Here is a 22,169-nt window from a genome sequence, read left to right on the forward strand (position 1 = left end):
AGAGGATGTTTGGCATCAACCAAGTGGCCCCTCTGGGAATTAACCCTTTCCTTCACAACTCGGCAAAAATGATCTTTACTCTTCTATCGGCCGTTAAACCAGCATCCCAGCGTATGTTCCACAAATAACCCTGCACAAAAGCATTCCATCCTGTTTTGGGATACAAATAATGTGGAAACTGGAATACGTCACTGTGAGCCAAAACAAACATACATACCCAATGCTTTCCACTTGTTCCTTTACCAAAGGCACCAGAATTACATAAGTGCATTCCAGGGGTCACCCAGGACCTTTAATTCCAAGAGGGGGCCTAGTGTTGGTGAAAGAGGGTCGGATCAGGATGAATTGGGGCAGAGCCGGGGTACAACTAAGGCCAATGTGATAATCATTCCAACTCTGAGCACATGGTCAACATCATTATTCTGTTAACTGACTTCATACCCAACATTGGACCACATTCAACTGAGTGAGAAAAAGTTATCTCATGGTTTATCACGTGAAAACTCACGGAAGAGATTCGAGGAGGAATAACTTTTCTCCAAATTCAATTCCAGTTTTTTCCCATATACTTCAATTGAGTTTTCATGGGATAAACCACGTGATAAGTTTTTCTCACTCAGTTGAATGTGGTCCAATGAATCGAATTGCCTCTTAAATTGAATGTCGTTCATGAGTTTTCACGTGATAAACCTTTTTCTCACAAAATTGAATCTGGTCCTTTGTGTATCATATGGTAGAACTAATTAATAAATACACCTAAATATAAGGATTGTACCATTTATAAACCTGCTATACTGGGACATTTATATCTCACCTCAGCTCTCAGCTTTTTTAACATATCATGTATGAGACCAAGGTCGGACTGGGGGGGCCAGGGTTCCAACCTGGGCTGCTGTCTCATGGGCCCCCCGGAATGGTGAATTGACTCACTTGCCGATAATAAGATCATACTGGCACCTATGGACACCCATCAGAAGGTAAACAAATCAGTGGACCAATGAAGTTCCCATTAAAGGGGATTTTCTTACCTGTCTGATAGATGTCGGCCTGATTTACATGCGCCAATAAGCCAAAGAGTCTAGCCAAAGTATGTCTGATCCAAAATAATTTAATCATACATATCTATTAAACAGGATGTCATATACATACGTGTAATTTATTCCACTCTCCAAGATTCAGTTTTGTTTCAGGGACCATGATATCCTCAGGAAATTGACAGATAATATTGCAGGAGTCCTAGCAAGGAAATAAGATGTCTAGGTAAAAAGAATACATAGTTATAGGGTTATAAGGAGTTAGACGACGGTTCTATCGAGCAATAGGAGGAGTCATCTAATGTAACAGAAAAGGGTAAACACCATATTTAATTCTGCATCTCATTAGTTACTTAAATAGATGCAGATTTACCGTATATACTCGAGTATAAGCCGTCCCGAGTATAAACCGATCTACCTAATTTTACCTCCAAAAACTGGGAAAGCTTATTGACTTGAGTATAAGCCGAGGGGTGAGAAATGCAGCAGCTTCTGTTTCAATCAAAAAATTGAGGGTTTCTGCTCCCATTGGAGGTGCCGGCGTCTCGTTTTTGGACGCCGGCGACTATTCTGGATGCCGGCGACTATTCTTGGACGCCGGCGACTATTCTTGGACGCCGGCGACTATTCTTGGGCGCCGGCGACTATTCTTAGATGCCGGCGACTATTCTTGGACGCCGGTGACTATTCTTGGACGCTGGCGACTATTCTTAAGCGCTGGCAACTATTCTTAGATGCCGGCGACAGTTTTTGCTCTTGACCCCAGTATAAGCTGAGGTAGAGTTTTTCAGCATATTTTGGGGGCTGAAAAACTCGGCTTATACTCGAGTATATACGGTAAGATAAAATTAAGTATATTATCCTTTTTTGTTCCTATATGACTTCTATTGCTCCATATATCTCTCCCAATAACTCCTGTTGCTCCATAGAACCGTCCCTATAACTCCTCCTATTACTCCATATGCCCTCTCTATAACTACTCCTATTGCTCCATATATCCCTCCCTATAACTCCTCCTATTGCTCCATATAACCCTCCCTATAACTCCTCCTATTACTCCATATACCCCTCCCTATAACTCCTCCTATTGCTCCATATGCCCTTCCTATAACTCCTCCTATTGGTCCATATAACTCTTCCTATAACTTCTCCTTTTGCTCCATATACCCCTCTCTATAACTCCTCCTATTGCTCCATATAACCCTCCCTATAATGCCTTGTATTGCTCCATATACCCCTCCCTATAACTCCTCCTATTGTTCCATATAACCCCTCCTACTACTCCATGTACCCCTCCCTATAACTCCTATGTGAGTGTGTTCCTGCTGGAGGGGCCAGGATGGCCTCAAGCCCAGGGGAGGGTGGAGCTGCGCTGGATGATGTTTGTAGCCCATTCCCAGGCCTGAAGCAGTTGGAAGGCCCAGACCAAAAACATGCTGTAAGCAATACCTTTAAAGAGGGTTTGATAAGGAAAAAGCATGAAATTGTATGAAGGTTTCCTAAGGCAGAAATTGCTGCTGCAATTGGAATTGCAGAAAAGTACAGGTGAAGCTGAGAAAGAAAAGACCCAGTTCCAGATTAACCAGCTGGAAGCTGAGATCCTCTCTCTGAAAAGAGAAATGGGGGAACAGGCTGAAGCAATTGAAAGACTGACATGGGAATGTGAGGAGATAAAGCTGAATCAGTTAAAGAAACACGACCCATTAAAGGTGAAGTGTCCAATCCAGTCTCCCAAGGAGAAGCAAACTGAAAAGGTGATCAGTAAAAGATCTAATAAACTGTGTCACATTGCTGCCTCCTTGGCCTTTGTCACTAAACCTGTGCATATGTCTGGTATAATTGATGAGAGATTCAGAGCTTTACATGTAAATGCAGAGTCAGCTGAGAAAAATGAAGTTTCTGTGAGTACAGATGAACGTATCCCAGAATCCTCAGCTGGTCTCAGTCAGCCATGTTTGTCTGCTTCTAAATCTAAACTGCTGAACCTGACATCCGAAGCATTACTTGTGTGATGGAAAGCTTAATAAAAAGCAAGAAAAGTGCTAAAATACCTGACAGAGAACTTTGCAGCCTTGTGACAAAGCAGGAGTCATTTACGTCTCAGCTGTGCCTGCACCAAACACTGCTGGGGGGAGTAGTGACAATGCCAAAACCTGGAACTGGCAAAGCTGGAATGGAAAGTGCTGAAAATGCAAAACCCGGAGAAGGGAATTTGCAAACTGGAATGGAAAGTACTGCGTCTGTAGCATGTGCAAAACATGGAACTGGCAAAGGTGGAGTGGGAAGAACTGAGAAAACAGCAGCAGCAAAACATGGAGCTGGAAGTTAGCAAATTGGAATCAGTATTGCTGAAAACACAGCCCAGATAAATGCTGAAAGTGAAACCCCACAACCTGCAGTGGCAAATACTCGTTGTACAGAGAGTTTACAGGCTACTGGTGCAGATCCATCAGGCTCAAGAGGTGCAAACCAAAGTGCTATGAATGGAAGAGAGAGAAGTAAATCTACAATATCACAAGGTCTGTGGGAGAAGCTAACACAAGGAAACATGCTGGGCGTTTCATTTACACTGGGCCTGATGTACCAGAAAGAAAATGTATTGGTAAAAATCTGCTCAAAGACTTTATGGGCTTCTCACCTGATGATGTGTATGTCTTCATTCACTTTCCTGGCACAAAGCAGTTTAATACCAGTTTTAAATTGTCCCAAAATCTGGATCTTTTCTGGGAAATTTTCTAGAAACCCTATATGGAAAAACCTAAAGCTGGTTCAGTTATCAAAGCAGAGCACTGTGGCTATTACTGTTCTACTGAACTCTGAATGTGTGAAATTAACTGATGTCCTCTTCTGGCTTAAGAGACAATGTCAGGTTCTGGAAGAGCCTCAGAAACTGTTTGACGATGAAGGTTACTGGATTGGAGGCTGGAAAATTAAACTCAGGCTGTCGCAAGATGGAGGCAGAACGCAGCATTTGCCCCACCGCTTCTTCATTGGGTCCGATAAAGGTGTCTGTTTTTATCCTGGGCAGCCCAGAACCTGCTACAAGTGTGGGTCCAATAGGCACCTTGCCTACAGCTGTGATAAGATCAGGTGCTCACAGTGTAACAGCATGGGACACACCAAGAAGGACTGTCAGAAAGATGTTGTATATAACTGTGTTCTGCTGTGGGTCACTATTTCATTAACTTCCATCTTGTAGGGTGGAAGAAGAGCTGAACATTGACAATCTAATGAATGAGGCACTAAATGAATGTCTTGAGACAGAATTAACTGAAAGCAGAGATTTGGCACCAACAAATACTGTTTCCCAAGTCACCCAGGAAGCTGATACAGCAGATGATTATATGATGGAAGTTTTTGAGATGCCACCTAATCAAGAGTCACCTTATACACCAGCAGCCTCAGCAGATGATGGGTATCAAGTTGTACAGAGGAAAAAGAAAAAATGTAAGACAAATGTTCAGGAGAAAAGGAAAAGCACCAGTGATGATTCCCAGCAGTTACCCTATAAAGTTACTTCAGGCAGATTTGAAGTCTTGTACTGAGACTGAAGATCAAACAGAACAGTCACTTGGGAGATCACAGTCTTTTGAGGAACTTCCAGAGAGACATGATGAGCCTTAATCATCTTCAGTTAAAAGATGGGGCTCACAAGGTGACAATGTGGGCAAGAAGAAATCTAAGCTAATAGGTTCCAATGACTCTCAGGATCAGCTCACTTAATGTGAACAGTGTAAGAGCCACTGCGAGGAGGCATAAGGAGACCAGGCTTAAGAACAATAATGATGTTTTTCATGGACTTTGGGGCCCTCCTATTGGTCATTTGGAGTAGATGAATATGATGGGATAGGAGTCTTATTTAAAACAAATTATTTTTCTGTTGACAAAATAATTGAGATTCATACTGGTAGGTGTCTCCTATTAGATCTGACCAATAATAGTACCAGTTATCATATTATTAATGTTTATGGGCCTCAAAACATATCTGATAGAAAAGATTTATTTTGAAAGATATTTATATAAAAGAATCTGATACAGATTACTGGAAAAATATGGATTTGTCCTTTCTGTTTTAAGATTCATTTGATGTAATTGTTTTTTGAATTGTTTTTGTAAATTTGTTGCAAGAATTTTTGATAAAACAAAAATTTCCTCCTATTGCTCCATAAACCCCTCCCTCTATATAATTCCTCCTATTTCTCCATATACCCCTCCCTATAACTCCTCCTATTGCTCCATATACCCCTCCCTATAACTCCTCCTATTGCTCCATATAACCCTTCCCTATAACTCCTCCTATTGCTCCATAAACCCCTCCCTATAGCTTCTCCTATTGCTCCATATACCCCTCCCTATAACTCCTCCTACTGCTCCATATAACCCTCCCTATAACTCCTCAGAGTCAGCTCTTTTTTAAACAATTTCAGCATAAAGATATAACTTTTAGTGGCTTGTTAGACTAATTTGACACTACCCTCTATTATGTATTGAATTCTTTATTCAGTATAATATCAATGTCCAATTGCTCACCATGGCTGTTTCTGCTTCTTTGGCTTCTTTAATGAACATGTCCATTACTGTTTTGTCACAGACAGGCTTGTAGGGGGCGCATGTAATGAGCTTCACACTAACGAACAACATTGATAGAAGAGTAAGTAAACCTGGAAGATATAACATGGAATCACTGAATACAAAGGGATGAGGGACTGCCTGTAACCCCCTGTTTATTGCAGAGGCTGCACCAAGATATCTTTTGTGAAAAAGCAACAGGACAGTTTTTATGTTTTCACCGCTGTGTGAGTTAAGTCTAGGAACCCAATCAAAATGTTGAAAAAGAGGTATTTTTAATGTAAATTAATACAATAATTTTTATTCAAGTCCCAGGAGTGCCACAACATTTTTTACAAGTATATTAACCCCTCAGTGACTTCTAATATCCTTATCATTAACAGTAGGGGGTACATTACCCCTTATAATACATGAGTGATACTCAGAGTTCCCTGTATAACTCAGCCTGCAGCCTTGTGCCTTTATATGGTCACAGAACAACCCCTCAGTGACTTCTAATATCCTTATCATTTACAGTAGGGGGTACATTATCCCTTATAATACATGAGTGATACTCAGAGTTCCTGTATAACTCAGCCTGCAGCCTTGTGCCTTTATATGGTCACAGAACAACCCCTCAGTGACTTCTAATATCCTTATCATTTACAGTAGGGGGTACATTATCCCTTATAATACATGAGTGATACTCAGAGTTCCCTGTATAACTCAGCCTGCAGCCTTGTGCCTTTATATGGTCACAGAACAACCCCTCAGTGACTTCTAATATCCTTATCATTTACAGTAGGGGGTACATTATCCCTTATAATACATGAGTGATACTCAGAGTTCCCTGTATAACTCAGCCTGCAGCCTTGTGCCTTTATATGGTCACAGAACCCCTCTGTGATTTCTAATATCCTTACAATTAACAGTAGGGGGTACATTGTACATTATAATACACACATGCAGTGCCTTTGATTCTTCTGAGAACCTTTTAAACTCTTTTGACTAAATGTACAGTGTAGTGACTACAATTCTCTTTTGGATATAATTTGGGTCACTGCTTATGAACTCTATGCTAAAGTAGGATTTACTCACAGTATAATACACAGTGTATAATCTAAATTTAAGGCCACGTGTAACATACAGTACAGTAGATAAATAAATGTATGTTTGCATGATTATGATGTCTCAAAATGATTATCAACGTGTTCCCCTTTATTGGCTGAGTCTGTTTCTCATGGAAGTGCTCACCCCACTTAGGATACTTCCTGTTCTTAACTATTGCTTCCTGGAATCATCGGTGAGTAACACAATTCTACCCCTCACTTCCTTTAAAGGGTCATTTAATATCAAAAGTCCTTCCAAAATGAGTTAAAGAGTTAGCTCTTGCTTGCCAATTACCCATTCTGAATTTATTTACTGATCATTAAAAGGGAAAATGTTTCAAAATGAAAAGTTAATAGAGTATAAGCTTCCTCTAATGGAAATAAGAATCTCTAGTTACAGTCCATAATGATAATGTACTGTTTTGTGGTTAAACAAGTTAGTCTTTAATCTCCTCTGTCTTCTTTAATCTGTCTCTCTTCATTTTTTCCTTATGCAGGAGTCGGGCGGGGGGGGGCAAGATTTATTTGACAGGTCTAGTTGGGGGGATTCCTTTTCCTAGCAGATATATTAGAGTTAACCCATCTGCAGCACAAACCAAAATCAAAGGAAATAAATGACTCAGGCACAAATCCTGCATGCAGAGAGACAGTTGGGGTAATTTATCAAAACTGGGCAAATTTGCCCATGGGCAGCAACCCAAGTCAAACAATCAAATTGCTCCATTCTATATTCTACTTGCAGTTGGCTTTAAAGGAGAAGAAAAGCTCCAAGACAGTTTATTGCCAACAGATTAGCCACAATAGTGCAAGCTAGAATGCTATATTTATTCTGCAGAATGCTTTACCATACCTGAGTAAAGAGCTCTAGACATTGTCTCTTGTTTGTTAAAGGGATACTGTCATGGGAAAAAATTTTTTTTTCAAAATGAATCAGTTAATAGTGCTGCTCCAGCAGAATTCTGCACTGAAATCCATTTCTCAAAAGAGCAAACAGATTTTTTTATATTGAATTTTAAAATCTGAAATGGGGCTAGACATTTTGTCAATTTCCCAGCTGCCCCCAGTCATGTGACTTGTGCCTGCACTTTAGGAGAGAAATGCTTTCTGGCAGGCTGCTGTTTTTCCTTGTGTAATGTAACTGAATGTCTCTCAGTGGGACATAGGTTTTTACTATTGAGTGTTGTTCTTAGATCTACCAGGCAGCTGTTATCTTGTGTTAGGGAGCTGTTATCTGGTTACCTTTCCATTGTTCTTTTGTTTCGCTGCTGGGGGGAAAAGGGAGGGGGGTGATATCATTCTAACTTGCAGTACAGCAGTAAAGAGTGATTGAAGTTTATCAGAGCACAAGTCACATGACTTGGGGCAGCTGGGAAATTGACAATATGTCTAGCACCATGTCAGATTTCAAAATTGAATATAAAAAAATCTGTTTGCTCTTTTGAGAAATGGATTTCAGTGCAGAATTCTGCTGGAGCAGCACTATTAACTGATTCATTTTGAAAAAAAATGTTTTTCCCATGACAATATCCCTTTAAGGATAGCAGCTGCCATATAAGCTTGGTGTGACATCACGTCCTGCCTGAATCTCTCCCTGCTCACTTACAGCTCTGAGCTCAGATTATAGCAGGGATGGGAGGAGGGAGGGGGAGAGGAGCAAACTGAGCATGCTCAAGCCCTAGCCCTGGAGGTTTAAGCTGAAAACAGGAATTCTGATACAGAAGCCCATGAGTACACAATAGAAGGAAAGAAATGTGCTTTTGACAGAGGACTCAGAGCAACATTACTTTGAGGGGTTACTGGTGTATTTATATAGACCTTTCTGATGAAGTTTACTTAATTATAGCCTTTCCTTCTCCTTTAAAAAGCTATTCACTGATTGGTTGCTATAAGTAACTGACCAAGTGCAAATATGCCCAGTGTTGATAAATGGGTCCCATTATTTCTGTTATTTGGAAAGATTGAGCTGTAATACTTCTTCTAGCCAAATGGACCCCCCTCCCAAAAGGATGTTTTTGACCTACAGGTATTTGTCAATCGAAGGCTGATTCCCGACTCCATGAAGAGAGAATGGAGGGAGACAGATGGTACACACTAAGAGGATTATATTTAGAAAGTTTCTTATTTCGGTAAGATGACACTTTTGTTAAATTTTACTTTAGTGACGCTTTCTCTTTAAGGATTCAGCCAAATTCAGCAGGCTCTTCCCTAATTCATAATAGTTACTCTGGTTTCTTCCCTCACTCCAGAAACCTACAGACAAGTTAATTGTCTCCTGCTAAAATGAAGCACAGTGTGTGTGAATGAAAGAGTACATTAGAGTGTAAGCTCTTGTGCATGCATGGGCCCCAGCATGGCTGCTCACATAAAGACCTTTCTCCTCGTCCGGGTCCAGTGCTTCTCTTTTATAAATGCTATTGTTTCCCCTCGAGGAGTGTGGGTTCTGTTAACTATGGGGAAACTATTTGTTCTGAATGCATATCATCTCTAAATACATTTACACATCATTTTTGCCTAGGCTGTGGTTTTAAAAATTCTACATTTTTATTCTATTTTTGCTGGTCGCTTATTTCTGATTTCAATGTTGGCCTTTCCTCTGGGAAACATAAAGAACCAATGAACCTACATGAACAGTTTTCCTCATCTGCTCACTGAAGCCATTGGGAAGTAAGTTGAAGGGATGATACAATGTATGGGGTTAGGTCGGGGCAGGCAGCCAACTCATTAAAAACAAATCTATAAACATCTTGGCTGCCTGCCCCGAACTAGCCTGAGACATTGTATCCCTTCAACTTTCTTTTGTTTCTCTACCAACTGCTTCACTGAATTTGTCATGCTTTTCATTATTCATTCGTTATTTTGTGTAGAGACCGACTAATATAGTTTCGATTTCAACCTAATAGCTGAAGCAAGTGAGTTTTCTTATTTTGATCAGGTAAATTAACCAAAATGTGTATCTTCAAGTATTCATCATCATCATTTATTTTATTTATATAGCGCTGTCAAGATACGCAGTGCTTTACTGCAGTTATAGCAAACAGGGAATAAATGGTGGATAACAAACAAGGTTTACAGATACAATAGGGTTAGAAGGACCTAGAGATTAGAGTTTACAAACTAAAGGTTAGGGTACAATTGAGACATTAGGATTATATAAACACTTTGTCATTTTTGATCAGAGGAGAAGTGAGGGAAGATCAGAAGCAGAGCGTAGGTTTCGTGAAGGAGAGTATTTGGAGATTAGAGATGAAATATAGGGAGGGGTTTCATTATTAAGGGCCTTGAATGTGAGTGTAAGTAATTTGAATTTGATACTAGAGGAGATTGGGAGCCAATGAAGGGACATACATATGGGAGCAGCTGATGTTGAGCGGCGAGATAGATGAATGAGTCTAGCGGCCGCGTTTAGAACAGATTGGAGTTGTGAAAGGTGACTTGTTGGAATACCTGTGAGGAGTAAGTTGCAGTAATCAAGGCGGGAGATGATGAGAGACTGAATCAGTGTTTTAGTTGATTCTGAACTGAGATAGGGTCGTATTCGAGCAATGTTGCGCAGTTGAATACGGCAAGATTTTGCAAGTGTTTGAATGTGTGGTGAAAAAGACAGATGAGAGTCTAAGATGACTCCTAGGCAGCCTGTGTGGTGGAATGAAAGGTGGTGTTGTTTACGGTGAGTGATATCTGAGGGACAGGGGAAGATCTTGGAGGAAATATGATGAGTTCTGTTTTAGAAAGGTTCAGTTTCAGGTGTGACATCCAGGAGGAGACAGCAGAGAGACAGTCTGTGACTTGGGAAAGGACAGAATTAGAGAGATCAGGAGTAGACAAGTAGAGTTGGGTGTCATCAGCATAAAGGTGATACTGAAGTCCAAATGACTGAATGAGTTTTCCTAGTGAAGTTGTATAGAGCGAGAACAGCAGGGGGCCAAGAACAGAGCCTTGAGGAACTCCAACAGAGAGTGGGAAAGTAGTAGAAGTAGAGTTAGAGAAGGAAACTTTAAAGGAACGGTCAGACAGATAAGATGTAAACCATGAAAGCGCAGTGTCCCGAATGCCAGATGAGTGTAGAATGTCAAGGAGGAGTGTGTGGTCAACTGTGTCAAAGGCTGCAGAGAGATCTAGAAGGATTAGAATGGAATAGTGACCTTTAGACTTTGCCAATAGAAGATCATTGGTTACTTTGGTGAGTGCAGTTTCAGCCGAGTGTGATGGGCGGAAGCCAGATTGCAAGGGGTCGAGGAGGGAGTTGTGAGTGAGATGCTGGATCAGGCGTTTATAAACAAGCCTTTCTAGTAATTTGGAGGCGAATGGAAGAAGGGAGACCGGTCGATAGTTAGTGGGAGAGCTGGGATCAAGGGAAGGTTTTTTGAGGATAGGAGTGATTAGTGCTTGTTTGTATAATGATGGAAAGGTACCAGTAGAGAGTGAAAGATTAAATAGGTGGGTAAGTGCAGGAGAGAGTGTATCAGAGATTGGGTGGAGAAGGCGAGAGGGTATGGGGTTAAGGGAGCAGGTGGTGGGTTTTGAGCTGGCTAGAAGTTTACTAACTTCATCTAGAGTTGCAGGGGTGAAGGAGTGCAAAGTAGATGTGAGTGGACTGCACGTTGTTCTGAGATTGTTGTCGGACGGTATGCTCAGCCTAATGAGATCGATTTTTTCATTAAAGAAATGAGCAAGGTCTTGGGCGGTAACATTAATAGGTGGAGGAGGTGGAGGGGGGCATAGGAGTGAGTTAAATGTGGCAAACAGCTGCTGTGGTTTGGAGAACATAGTAGATATTAGATAAGAGAAGTATTGTTCTTTGGCTAATGATAGAGCTCGGTTATAGCAGGAGAGCATGAATTTGAAGTGGATAAAGTCAGGATCAGTTCGTGACTTTCTCCACCATCGCTCAGCTGATCTACTACATCTTCTGAGGTACCGTGTTACACTAGTGTGTCAGGGTTGGGGTGTAGCTGGCCGGCTGTGACGGGTGGTAGAAGGTGCATCAGAAACTTTGGAAATTGACCAGATTATATGAAATAAGAGTATGGAAGATCCCAGTTACAAAGAAAGGAAAGGCAAGTTGGGATTGGTTACAATGGAGAAGAGACAGTTAAGGGGGATATGATCACTATATATAAATATATAAGACGGATATGATCACTATATATAAATATATAAGACGGATATGATCACTATATATAAATATATAAGACGGATATGATCACTATATATAAATATATAAGACGGATATGATCACTATATATAAATATATAAGACGGATATGATCACTATATATAAATATATAAGGGGGATATGATCACTATATATAAATATATAAGGGGATATGATCACTATATATAAATATATAAGGGGATATGATCACTATATATAAATATATAAGGGGGATATGATCACTATATATAAATATATAAGGGGATATAATCACTATATATAAATATATAAGGGGATATGATCACTATATATAATATATAAGGGGATATGATCACTATATATAAATATATAAGGGATATGATCACTATATATAAATATATAAGGGGATATGATCACTATATATAAATATATAAGGGGATATGATCACTATATATAAATATATAAGGGGATATGATCACTATATATAAATATATAAGGGGATATGATCACTATATATAAATATATAAGGGGATATGATCACTATATATAAATATATAAGGGGATATGATCACTTTATATAAATATATAAGGGGATATGATCACTATATATAAATATATAAGGGGATATGATCACTATATATAAATATATAAGGGGGATATGATCACTATATATAAATATATAAGGGGATATGATCACTATATATAAATATATAAGGGGGATATGATCACTATATATAAATATATAAGGAGATATGATCACTATATATAAATATATAAGGGGATATGATCACTATATATAAATATATAAGGGAGATATGATCACTATATATAAATATATAAGGGGATATGATCACTATATATAAATATATAAGGGGATATGATCACTATATATAAATATATAAGGGGATATGATCACTATATATAAATATATAAGGGGGATATGATCACTATATATAAATATATAAGGGGGATATGATCACTATATATAAATATATAAGGGGATATGATCACTATATATAAATATATAAGGGGGATATGATCACTATATATAAATATATAAGGGAGATATGATCACTATATATAAATATATAAGGGCGGACAGTAATGAAGTAGAGAATGTACAGAGAAGAGCAACTAAGCTGATAAAGGGAATACAATGGATCAATTATAATGTAAGGCTGGCCAAATAGGAATTGGTAACACTGTAGAAGAATATGTTCTCTATGTATTAAATAAGGGGAACATACTATAGTAAAATTGTACAAGAGGAGACTGCGGCCAGTTTCAGATTTGTTCAGCTTGCTGTGATTCTATGCACTGGTGACTCATGCAATATAACAGGTAATATTATTTTAATTAATGATGAATAATAAACATTATCTAGGATTTGGGCAAAGCAAAATCTCCATTAAAAGAAATGATAGAACTGACATTTGTCCCTTTAAACTTCCTTCTGGCTCTTGGTCACATGATCACTTATGAACAATAGTGAATGGTCCATAGTGATATATAAGAGTGAAAAGTAGCGCCTGCTGATGTCATGCTGATGTCATGCTTAGTCACAAGTCTTGTGGTGACCTACTGCTTGTGTTGCCCAAACAATGAGCTTTTGTGTGATACTGTTCTGAATTGTAGCCCAGTTGTTAATATCTCAGAGTTTATGGGAATTTATGACTAGTATGTATTATTATATTTATTATTAACACATATTTATTAAGTGTCAATATATTCTGCATTGCTGTATCATAAAAGTATTGAATAAACTGGCAAACTCCCCAGTGCACATGTAATGAGTCTTCAGCCCCAGGTTGAATTGCCTTAAGAGGAATTCTGGGGCAATATATCAGGCCAAATAGACAGAATACATATAAATAGGGGCTTATACTGTATGTTTCAAATCATGATGTCATACACAAAGTGCAGGAGCTCTATGACATCACTGTACAGTTCTGCAGGATGGGAGATGAACTAGTTGGTGTAATAGGCTCATTCCAGGGGTTGCAGACGTTACACACATGGCTAATTTGCATACTGACACTTCCTGTAACTCCTTTGAAACTGAATATTTAAGGATTTCCCTTAATTAATTGTTGATTGTTTGCTGACAGACAGGATTCCCTGTAAATCTGAGTTCTTACAGTTAACTTTTAGTATGTTATAGAATGGCTCATTCTAAGCAACATTTCATCTGGCAAATCATTGAGAAATAGAAGTGCTAAATGTTTACTATTGTGTCTGGGAAGGTCAGAAGGTCTGGGAGAAGGAGGACGTTGGAATGCTGATTGTATTGAGTGGAGCAAGTGCAGTTATGTGCAGTTATGTGCAGCTATGTGCAGTTATATGCCGTTATGTGCAGCTATGTGCAGTTATATGCAGTTATGTGCAGCTATATGAAGTTATGTGCAGCTATCTGCAGTTATGTGCAGTTATGTGCAGCTATGTGCAGTTATGTGCAGCTATCTGCAGTTATGTGCAGCCATGTGCAGCCATGTGCAGTTATGTGCAGCTATATGCAGTTATGTGCAGCTATGTGCAGTTATGTGCAGCTATCTGCAGTTATGTGCAGCCATGTGCAGCCATGTGCAGTTATGTGCAGCTATATGCAGTTATGTGCAGCTATGTGCAGTTATGTGCAGCCATGTGCAGCTATGTGCAGCCATGTGCAGTTATGTGCAGCCATGTGCAGTTATGTGCAGCTATATGCAGTTATGTGCAGCTATGTGCAGTTATGTGCAGCTATCTGCAGTTATGTGCAGCCATGTGCAGCCATGTGCAGCTATGTGCAGCTATGTGCAGTTATGTGCAGTTATGTGCAGCTATATGCAGCTATGTGCAGTTATGTGCAGCTATGTGCAGTTATGTGCAGTTATGTGCAGCTATGTGCAGTTATGTGCAGCTATGTACAGCTATGTGCAGTTATGTGCAACTATGTGCAGTTACAGTATATGCAGCTATGTGCAGTTATGTGCAATTCCAGTATGTGCAGTTACAGTATGTGCAGCTATGTGCAGTTATGTGCAGTTATGTGCAGTTACAGTATGTGCAGCCATGTGCAGTTATGTGCAGCTATGTGCAGTTATGTGCAGTTACAGTATGTGCAGCCATGTGAGTTATGTGCAGCTATGTGCAGTTACAGTATGTGCAGTTATGTGCAGCTATGTGCAGTTACAGTATGTGCAGTTATGTGCAGTTATGTGCAGTTACAGTATGTGCAGCTATGTGCAGTTATGTGCAGCTATGTGCAGTTATGTGCAGTTACAGTATGTGCAGCCATGTGCAGTTATGTGCAGCTATGTGCAGTTATGTGCAGTTATGTGCAGTTACAGTATGTGCAGCCATGTGAGTTATGTGCAGCTATGTGCAGTTACAGTATGTGCAGTTATGTGCAGCTATGTGCAGTTACAGTATGTGCAGTTATGTGCAGCTATGTGCAGTTACAGTATGTGCAGTTATGTGCAGCTATGTGCAGCCATGTACAGCTATGTGCAGCTATGTGCAGCTATGTGCAGTTACAGTATGTGCAGTTATGTGCAGCCATGTGCAGTTATGTGCAGTTATGTGCAGCTATGTGCAGTTATGTGCAGCTATGTGCAGTTATGTGCAGTTATGTGCAGCTATGTGCAGCTATGTGCAGTTACAGTATGTGCAGCAGGGAGCGAGGGGGTCAGGAAGAGGAAATGTGACAAGCAGGTATTTATTATTGTGTCAGTTACTCAGCACAATGTAGAGATATTTCTTACAAGGGCAGCACGTGTCGACCATGAGACTGAAGTGTCCTCTGCTCTGAATTCCTACTCACTACTGACACATATATATCTTATATCCAACACTGAGTGACACCGTGCAAGAGTAACACAGGACTCACAGACTTAACACAAGATACTAAAGGGCAGACTGAGGCAATAGAGAGAATTGTACATTGAAAGTGGGGGGCAGCAAGAAGGGGGACAACGTGGAGGAGAGGAAGAGATGGTACTTGTAAGGGAAAAGTAAAAGAAAGGATGAGATGTCACTCCTGATACTGATCTCTCCTCTCTGTATAACAGTACTGAGTATCTCTCCTCTGATACTGATCTCTCCTCTCTGTATAACAGTACTGAGTATCTCTCCTGATACTGATCTCTCCTCTCTGTATACAAGTACTGAGTATCTCTCGCTGATACTGAGTCATACATCCTCTCTGTAATAACAGTACTTAGTATCTCTCCCTGATAACTGATCATCTCCTCTCTGTATAAACAGTACTGGAGTATCTCTCCTCTGATACTGATCTCTCTCTCTCTGTATAACAGTAATGGAAGTAAATCTCTCCTCTGATATCTGATCTCCTCCTCTGTATAACAAGTACTGAGTATCTCTCCTCTGATACTGATCTCCTCCTCTCTGTATAACATACTGCAGTATCTCTCTCTGCCTACTGATCTCTCCTCTCATGTATAAGCAGTAACTGAGTATCTCTCCTCTGATACTGATCTCTCCTCTCGTGTATAACAGTACTGAGTATCTTCTCCTCTGATACTGATACGTCTCCTCTCTGTCATAACGAGTACTGAGTATCTCTCCTCTGATACTGATTCTCTCCTCTCTTGTTATCAACAGTACTGAGTATCTCTCCTCTGATAACTGATCTCTCCTTCTCTGTTTATAACAGTACTAGTATCTCTCCTGATACTGATCTCTCCTCTCTGTATAACAGGTACCTGAGTATCTCTCCGCTGATAACTGATCTCTCCCTACCTCTGTATAAACAGTACTGGAGTATCTCTCCTCTGAATAACTGATCTCTCCTCTCTGTATAACAGTACTGAGTACTCCCTCTGATACTGAATCTCTCCTCTCTGTATAACAGTACTTGAGTAATCTCTCCTCTGATACTGATCTCTCCTCATCTGTAATATAACCAGCTACTGAAGTATCTTCTCCTCTGATACTGGATCCTCTCCTCTCTGGTATACAGTACTGAAGTATCTCTCCTCTGATACTGATCTCTCCTCTCACATGTGATTTATACAACTAACTGAGTATCTCTCCTGATACTGATCTCTCCCTCTGCTTTATACAGTACTGAGTATCTCTCGCTATTCTGATACTGATCTCTCCTCATCTGTATAACAAGACTGAGTATCTCTCCTCTGATACTGATCTCTCCCTCTGTCTCGGTTTCTTTTACAATTATAACAGTACTGAGTCATCTCTCCTTCTCGTAATTACTGCTCTCCTCTCTGTATGTATAACAGTACTGAGTATCTCTCCTGAATACTGATCTCTCCTCTCTGGTATAACAGTACTGAGTATCTCTCCTGATACTGATCTCTCCTCTCTGTATAACAGTACTGAGCATTATCTCTCCTGATGAGCTGAGTGTGCTCCTCCCTTAGTATAAAAACAGTACTGAGTATCTCTCCTCTGGATACTATCCTCTCCTCTCTGAGCCTTATGGTGAATATAACAGCACATTGAGTATCTTCCTGATACCTGATCTCTCCTCTCATGCAACACCATCAATATAACAGTACTGAGTTATCTCTCCTCTGAATTACTGATCTCTCCCTCCTCTGAGTACCTTTATAACAGGTACTTGAGTATCTCTCCTTTGATACTGATCTCTCCTCTCTGATCAGCTCATATATAACCAGTACTGAGGTATCTCTCCTCTGATACTGATCTCTCCTCTCTGCATATATTAACGTATGAGTATCTCTCCTGATACTGATCTCTCCTCTCTGATCTACGTCTATATACAATACTAGAGTATCCTCCTTGATACTATCTCTCCTCTCTGTGCTATAACAGTACTGAGTATCATCTCCGTGACTACTGGCATCTCCTCCTCTCTGGACTCTTATAATAACAGTACTGAGTACTCTCTGATACTGATCTCTCCTCTCTGCACGATTATAACAAGTACTGAGTATCTCTCTCCTTCTGATACTGATCTCTCCTCTCTGGATCGTTATAACAGTAGCTGCAGTAAATCTCCTCCTGCATACTGATCTCTCCTCTTGTGTATAACAGTCTGAGTATCTTCTCTCACTCTGATACCTGATCTTCTCCTCTCTGATACTATAACTAGTACTGAGTATCTCTCCTTGATACTGATCTCTCCTTCTCTGAATGCCGTAGATATAAACAGTATGAGTATCTCTCCTCTCGATACTGATCTCTCCTCTCTGCCATATAACAGCTACTGAATATCTCTCCTGATACTGATCTCTCCCTCTCGTGTATTAACAGTACGAGTATCTCTCCTCTGATTACTCGATTCTCCTCTCTGGATATAACACAGTACTGAGTATCTCTCCTCTGATACTGATCTCTCCCTCTCTGTATACCTAGTACCATGAGTATCTCTCCTCTGAATACTGATCTCTCCTCTCTGGTTATAACAGTACTGAGTATCTCTCCTCTGATACTGATCTCTCCTTCTCTGTTATAACAGTACTGAGTAATCTCTCCTCTGATACTGGAATACTCTCCTCTTCTGTATAACCATACTGAGTATCTCTCCCTGATACTGATCTCTCCTCTCTGTATAACCAGTACTGAGTATCTCTCCTTCGATTACTGATCTCTCCTCTCTGTCGATATAACAGTACTTAGTACTTCTACCTCTGATTACTGATCTTCTCCTCTCGGACGTTGTATAACAGTTGACTGAGTATCTCTCTCCTCTGATACTGACTCTCCTCCTCTGTATAACAGTTACTGAGTATCTCTCCTCTTGATACTGATCTCTCCTCTCTGACATTGATTATAAACCAGTACTGGGAGTATCTTCCTGATTACTGATCTCTCCTCTCTGCTTATAACAGTACTGAGTATCTCTCCTGATACTGATCTCTCCTCTCTGCTGACCTTATAAAACAGTTACTGAGTATTCTCTCCTCTGATACGATCTCTCCTGCTCTGACCATAACAGTAATCTGAGTTAATCTCTCCTTCTGGATACTGATCTCTCCTCTCTGATATTAACCAGTACTGCAGATATCTCTCCTCTGATACTGATTCTCCCTCTCTGTTATAACAGTACTGAGTATCTCTCCTTCTGATACTGATCTCTCCTCTCTGATATAACTAGTACTGAGATATCTCTCCTCTGCATACTAGATCTCCTCTCTGTATAACAGTACTGAGTATCTTCTGCCTCTGGATACTGATCTCTCCTTCTCTGACGCCTTATAACAGTACTGAAGTATCTCTCCTCTCGATACTATCTCTTCCTCTCTGGTATAACAGTACTGAGTATCTCTCCATCTGATACTGATCTTCTACCTCTCGCTGAAACAGTACGAGATATCTCTCCTCTTGATACGATCTCTCCTATCTCTGATATAACAGTTACTGTAAGTATTACTCTCCCTGATAGCTGCATCTCTCCTCTCGTGTGTCAGCCCGGACAGATTCTTGATAACAGTACTGAAGCGTATCTCTCCTCTGATAACTGCATCTCTTCTCTCGTTACATAATATAACCAGTTACTGAAGTATCGCTCCTGATACGTGATACTTCCTTCTCTGTATAACAGTATACTGAGTATCTCTCCTGATACTGAGTCTCCTCATCTCTGCACGTGAATATAACACAGTACTGAGCTATTCTCTCCTCTGATACTGATGCCCCTCTCTGCATATAACACACGTTTACTGAGGGTACTCCTCCTGATACTGGATCTCTCTCCTCTCTGTCACTAACAGTATCTGAGGTATGCTCTCCTGATACTGATCTCTCCTTCTCTTGTATTAAACAGTACTGAGTATCTCTCCTCTGGTGATATACTACTCTCTCCTCTCTGCTTTCATACAGATACACCCTGATATACTCTCCTCTGATACTGATCTCTCCTCTCTGTTCTTATAACGTACTGAGTATCTACTCATGCATACCTGATTCTCCCTCTCTGTCTTAAACAGTTACTGAGTTATCTCTCCTGATTACTATTCCCCTTCTCTGCTAATAACAGTACTGAGTATCCTCCCTTCCTCTGATACTGATCTACTCCCTCTCTCGTCCTTCAGTGCTCGACGTATAACAGTACATGAAGTATCTCTCCTCCTCTTCCTATCTACCTGTAGATCTCCTCCTCTCTTGGATCTTCCTCAGCCTCCTGCACCCCCGCCCCATACACGTACATTAACTCCAGTCGCGTATTCCACACGAATATAACAGTAACGAGTATCTCTCCTTCGATAACTGATCATCTCCTCTCTGTCTAGTTATAACCAGTACCTGAGTGATCCTCCTCTGTATACTGATCTCTCCTCTCTGTATAACAGTACTTGATATCTCTCCTGATACTGAATCTCTCCTCTCCTGTTATAACAGTTACTGCAGTATTCTCATTCCTCTGATAACTGATCTCTCCTCTCGTGGGCTCATAACAGTCACTGAGTATCTTTCCATGATACTGATCTCTCCTCTCTGTATGCGTTGTATAACAGTACTGAGTATCTCTCCTCTGATACTGATCTCTCCTCTCATGTACATATAAACAGTACTGAGATATCTCTCCTTCCCTGAATCGATCTCTGCCTCAATTCTGAACTCAACCGCTTATATAACCCCAGTACTGGAGATCTCTCCTCTGATACTGATCTCTCCTCATCTTGCTCTTATAACAGTACTGAGTATCTTCTCCTGATATGAATCTCTCCTCTCATGTCGGATCAACAGTTATGAGTATCTCTCCTCTGAATTACCTATCTCTCCTCTCTGTCATAAAACACGTATAACATACTGAGTATTCTCCCTGATACGATCTTCTGCCCTCACGGTATAAACGAGTACTGAGTATCTTCCTGCATACTGATCTGCTCCTCGTCTGTATAACAGTACTGAGTATCTCTCCTGATACTGATCTCTCCTCTCTGCCGGCAATATAAACAGTTAACTGTAGTATCTCTCCTGCATTACTGATTCTCTCCTTCTCTGTATAACCAGTACTGAGTAGTTCTCTCCTGATTACTGATACTCGTCTCCTGTCTATAACAGCTACTGAGTATCTCTCCCTTCTGATTACTGATCTTCTTCCTCTCTGTCCATATAAACATTACTGAGTATCTCTCACTGATACTGATCTCTCCTCTCTGTATAACCAGTACTGCAGTATCTTCTCCTCTGGAATACTGATCTCCTTTCTCTGTATAACTAGTAATGAAGTACTCCTCTCTCGATACTGATACTCCCCTCTATATCAACAGTACTGAACGTATCTCTCCTCTGATACTGCATCTCTCCATCTCTGTTATAACAGTAACTGAGTATCTCTCCTGATCTCTCCTCTTCTGGTATAATCAGTACTGAGTATCTCTCCCTGATACTGATCTCTCCTTCTCTGTATAACAGTACTGAGCAGTATCTCTCCTCGGATTACTTGATCTCTCCTCTCTGATATAACTAGTAACTGAGTAATCTTCTCCTGATACTGACTTACTCCCCTCTCTGAGATTTATAACACCAGTACGTGAGTTCTCTCCTCTTGATTACATGATCTCTCCTCTCTGTCAAGCGTATAACCCTTATATAGCCTAACTGAGTACAATCTCTCCTCTGATAACTCGATCTCATATCTCTTCTGTATAACAGTAACTGAGTAGTCTCTCTCTGATCACTTGCATCTTCTCCCTCTTGTTATAAACAGTACTGCAGTAATCTTCTCACTCTGATACCTGCATCTCTCCGCTTCTGTATAACAGTACTGAATCATCTCTCCCTCGTGATTATGAATCTCTCCTCTCTTGTATAACAGTACTGAGGTATCTCTCCTGCGATACTGATCCCCCTCATCTGTGCTATAACAGTTACTCGGTATCTCTGCTATGATACTGATCTCTCCTCTCTGCTATAAACGCCAGTAACGTGAGTACTCCTCTCCATGCATACTCGATCTCCTCCTCTTCTCTGACTCGCGACTGACGCCTGAGCGTCACATTCTAATCTCCTAATAAACAGTACTGAAGTATCTCTTCCTGATACTGATTCTTACCCCTCTCTGAATTATAACAGTACTGAGCTTATCTCTCCTGATACTGATCTCTCCTCTCCTGAACAGTATTTTATAACTAGTAGCTGAGTATCTCTCCTGATACTGGATCTCTCCTCCTCTGTTGTCTCTATACAGTACTGAGCTTATTCACTCTCCATCTGATACTGATCTCTTCCTCTCTGTCCGTATAACAGTAGCTGAGTAATCTCTCCTCTGAGATACTGATCTCCCCTCCTCATGTCATAAACGAGTACTGAGTATCTCTCTCTGAGTACTGATCTCTCTCTCTGCATCATTATAACTCAGCTCAGCTGAGTATCTCTCCTCCTGCATACTGAATCTCTCCTGCTCTTGTATAACAGT

The 22,169-nt window shown here is 40.4% G+C and overlaps 1 protein-coding gene and 1 long non-coding RNA gene across 3 annotated transcripts in view; one reads left to right on the forward strand and one right to left on the reverse strand.

The window, feature by feature from the left end:
• LOC121401676 overlaps window positions 1-22,169 on the forward strand; it is a 54,042-nt gene that overhangs the window by 16,878 nt on the left and 14,995 nt on the right. Inside the window, exon 2 of the long non-coding RNA XR_005966424.1 lies at window positions 8,715-8,817. This is a non-coding gene — a long non-coding RNA (uncharacterized LOC121401676). The remainder of the gene's footprint in view (window positions 1-8,714; window positions 8,818-22,169) is intronic.
• The window catches only part of epo.L (erythropoietin L homeolog), a 30,193-nt gene that overhangs the window by 5,333 nt on the left and 2,691 nt on the right, over window positions 1-22,169 (reverse strand). Inside the window, exons 1-2 of one of the 2 annotated variants that reach the window (XM_018253907.2) lie at window positions 3,086-3,213; window positions 1,150-1,236 (exon numbers count right to left, since the gene is read on the reverse strand). In XM_018253907.2, the coding sequence (XP_018109396.1) occupies window positions 1,150-1,236; window positions 3,086-3,127 (129 nt within the window). In that variant the 5' untranslated portion in view covers window positions 3,128-3,213. Of the gene's footprint in view, window positions 1-1,149; window positions 1,237-3,085; window positions 3,214-5,564; window positions 5,696-22,169 lie in introns of those variants that run through there. The other variant, XM_018253908.2, reaches the window with a different exon arrangement.

This window comes from Xenopus laevis, chromosome 3L (assembly GCF_017654675.1).
Source record: "Xenopus laevis strain J_2021 chromosome 3L, Xenopus_laevis_v10.1, whole genome shotgun sequence".
Lineage (NCBI taxonomy): Eukaryota > Metazoa > Chordata > Amphibia > Anura > Pipidae > Xenopus > Xenopus laevis.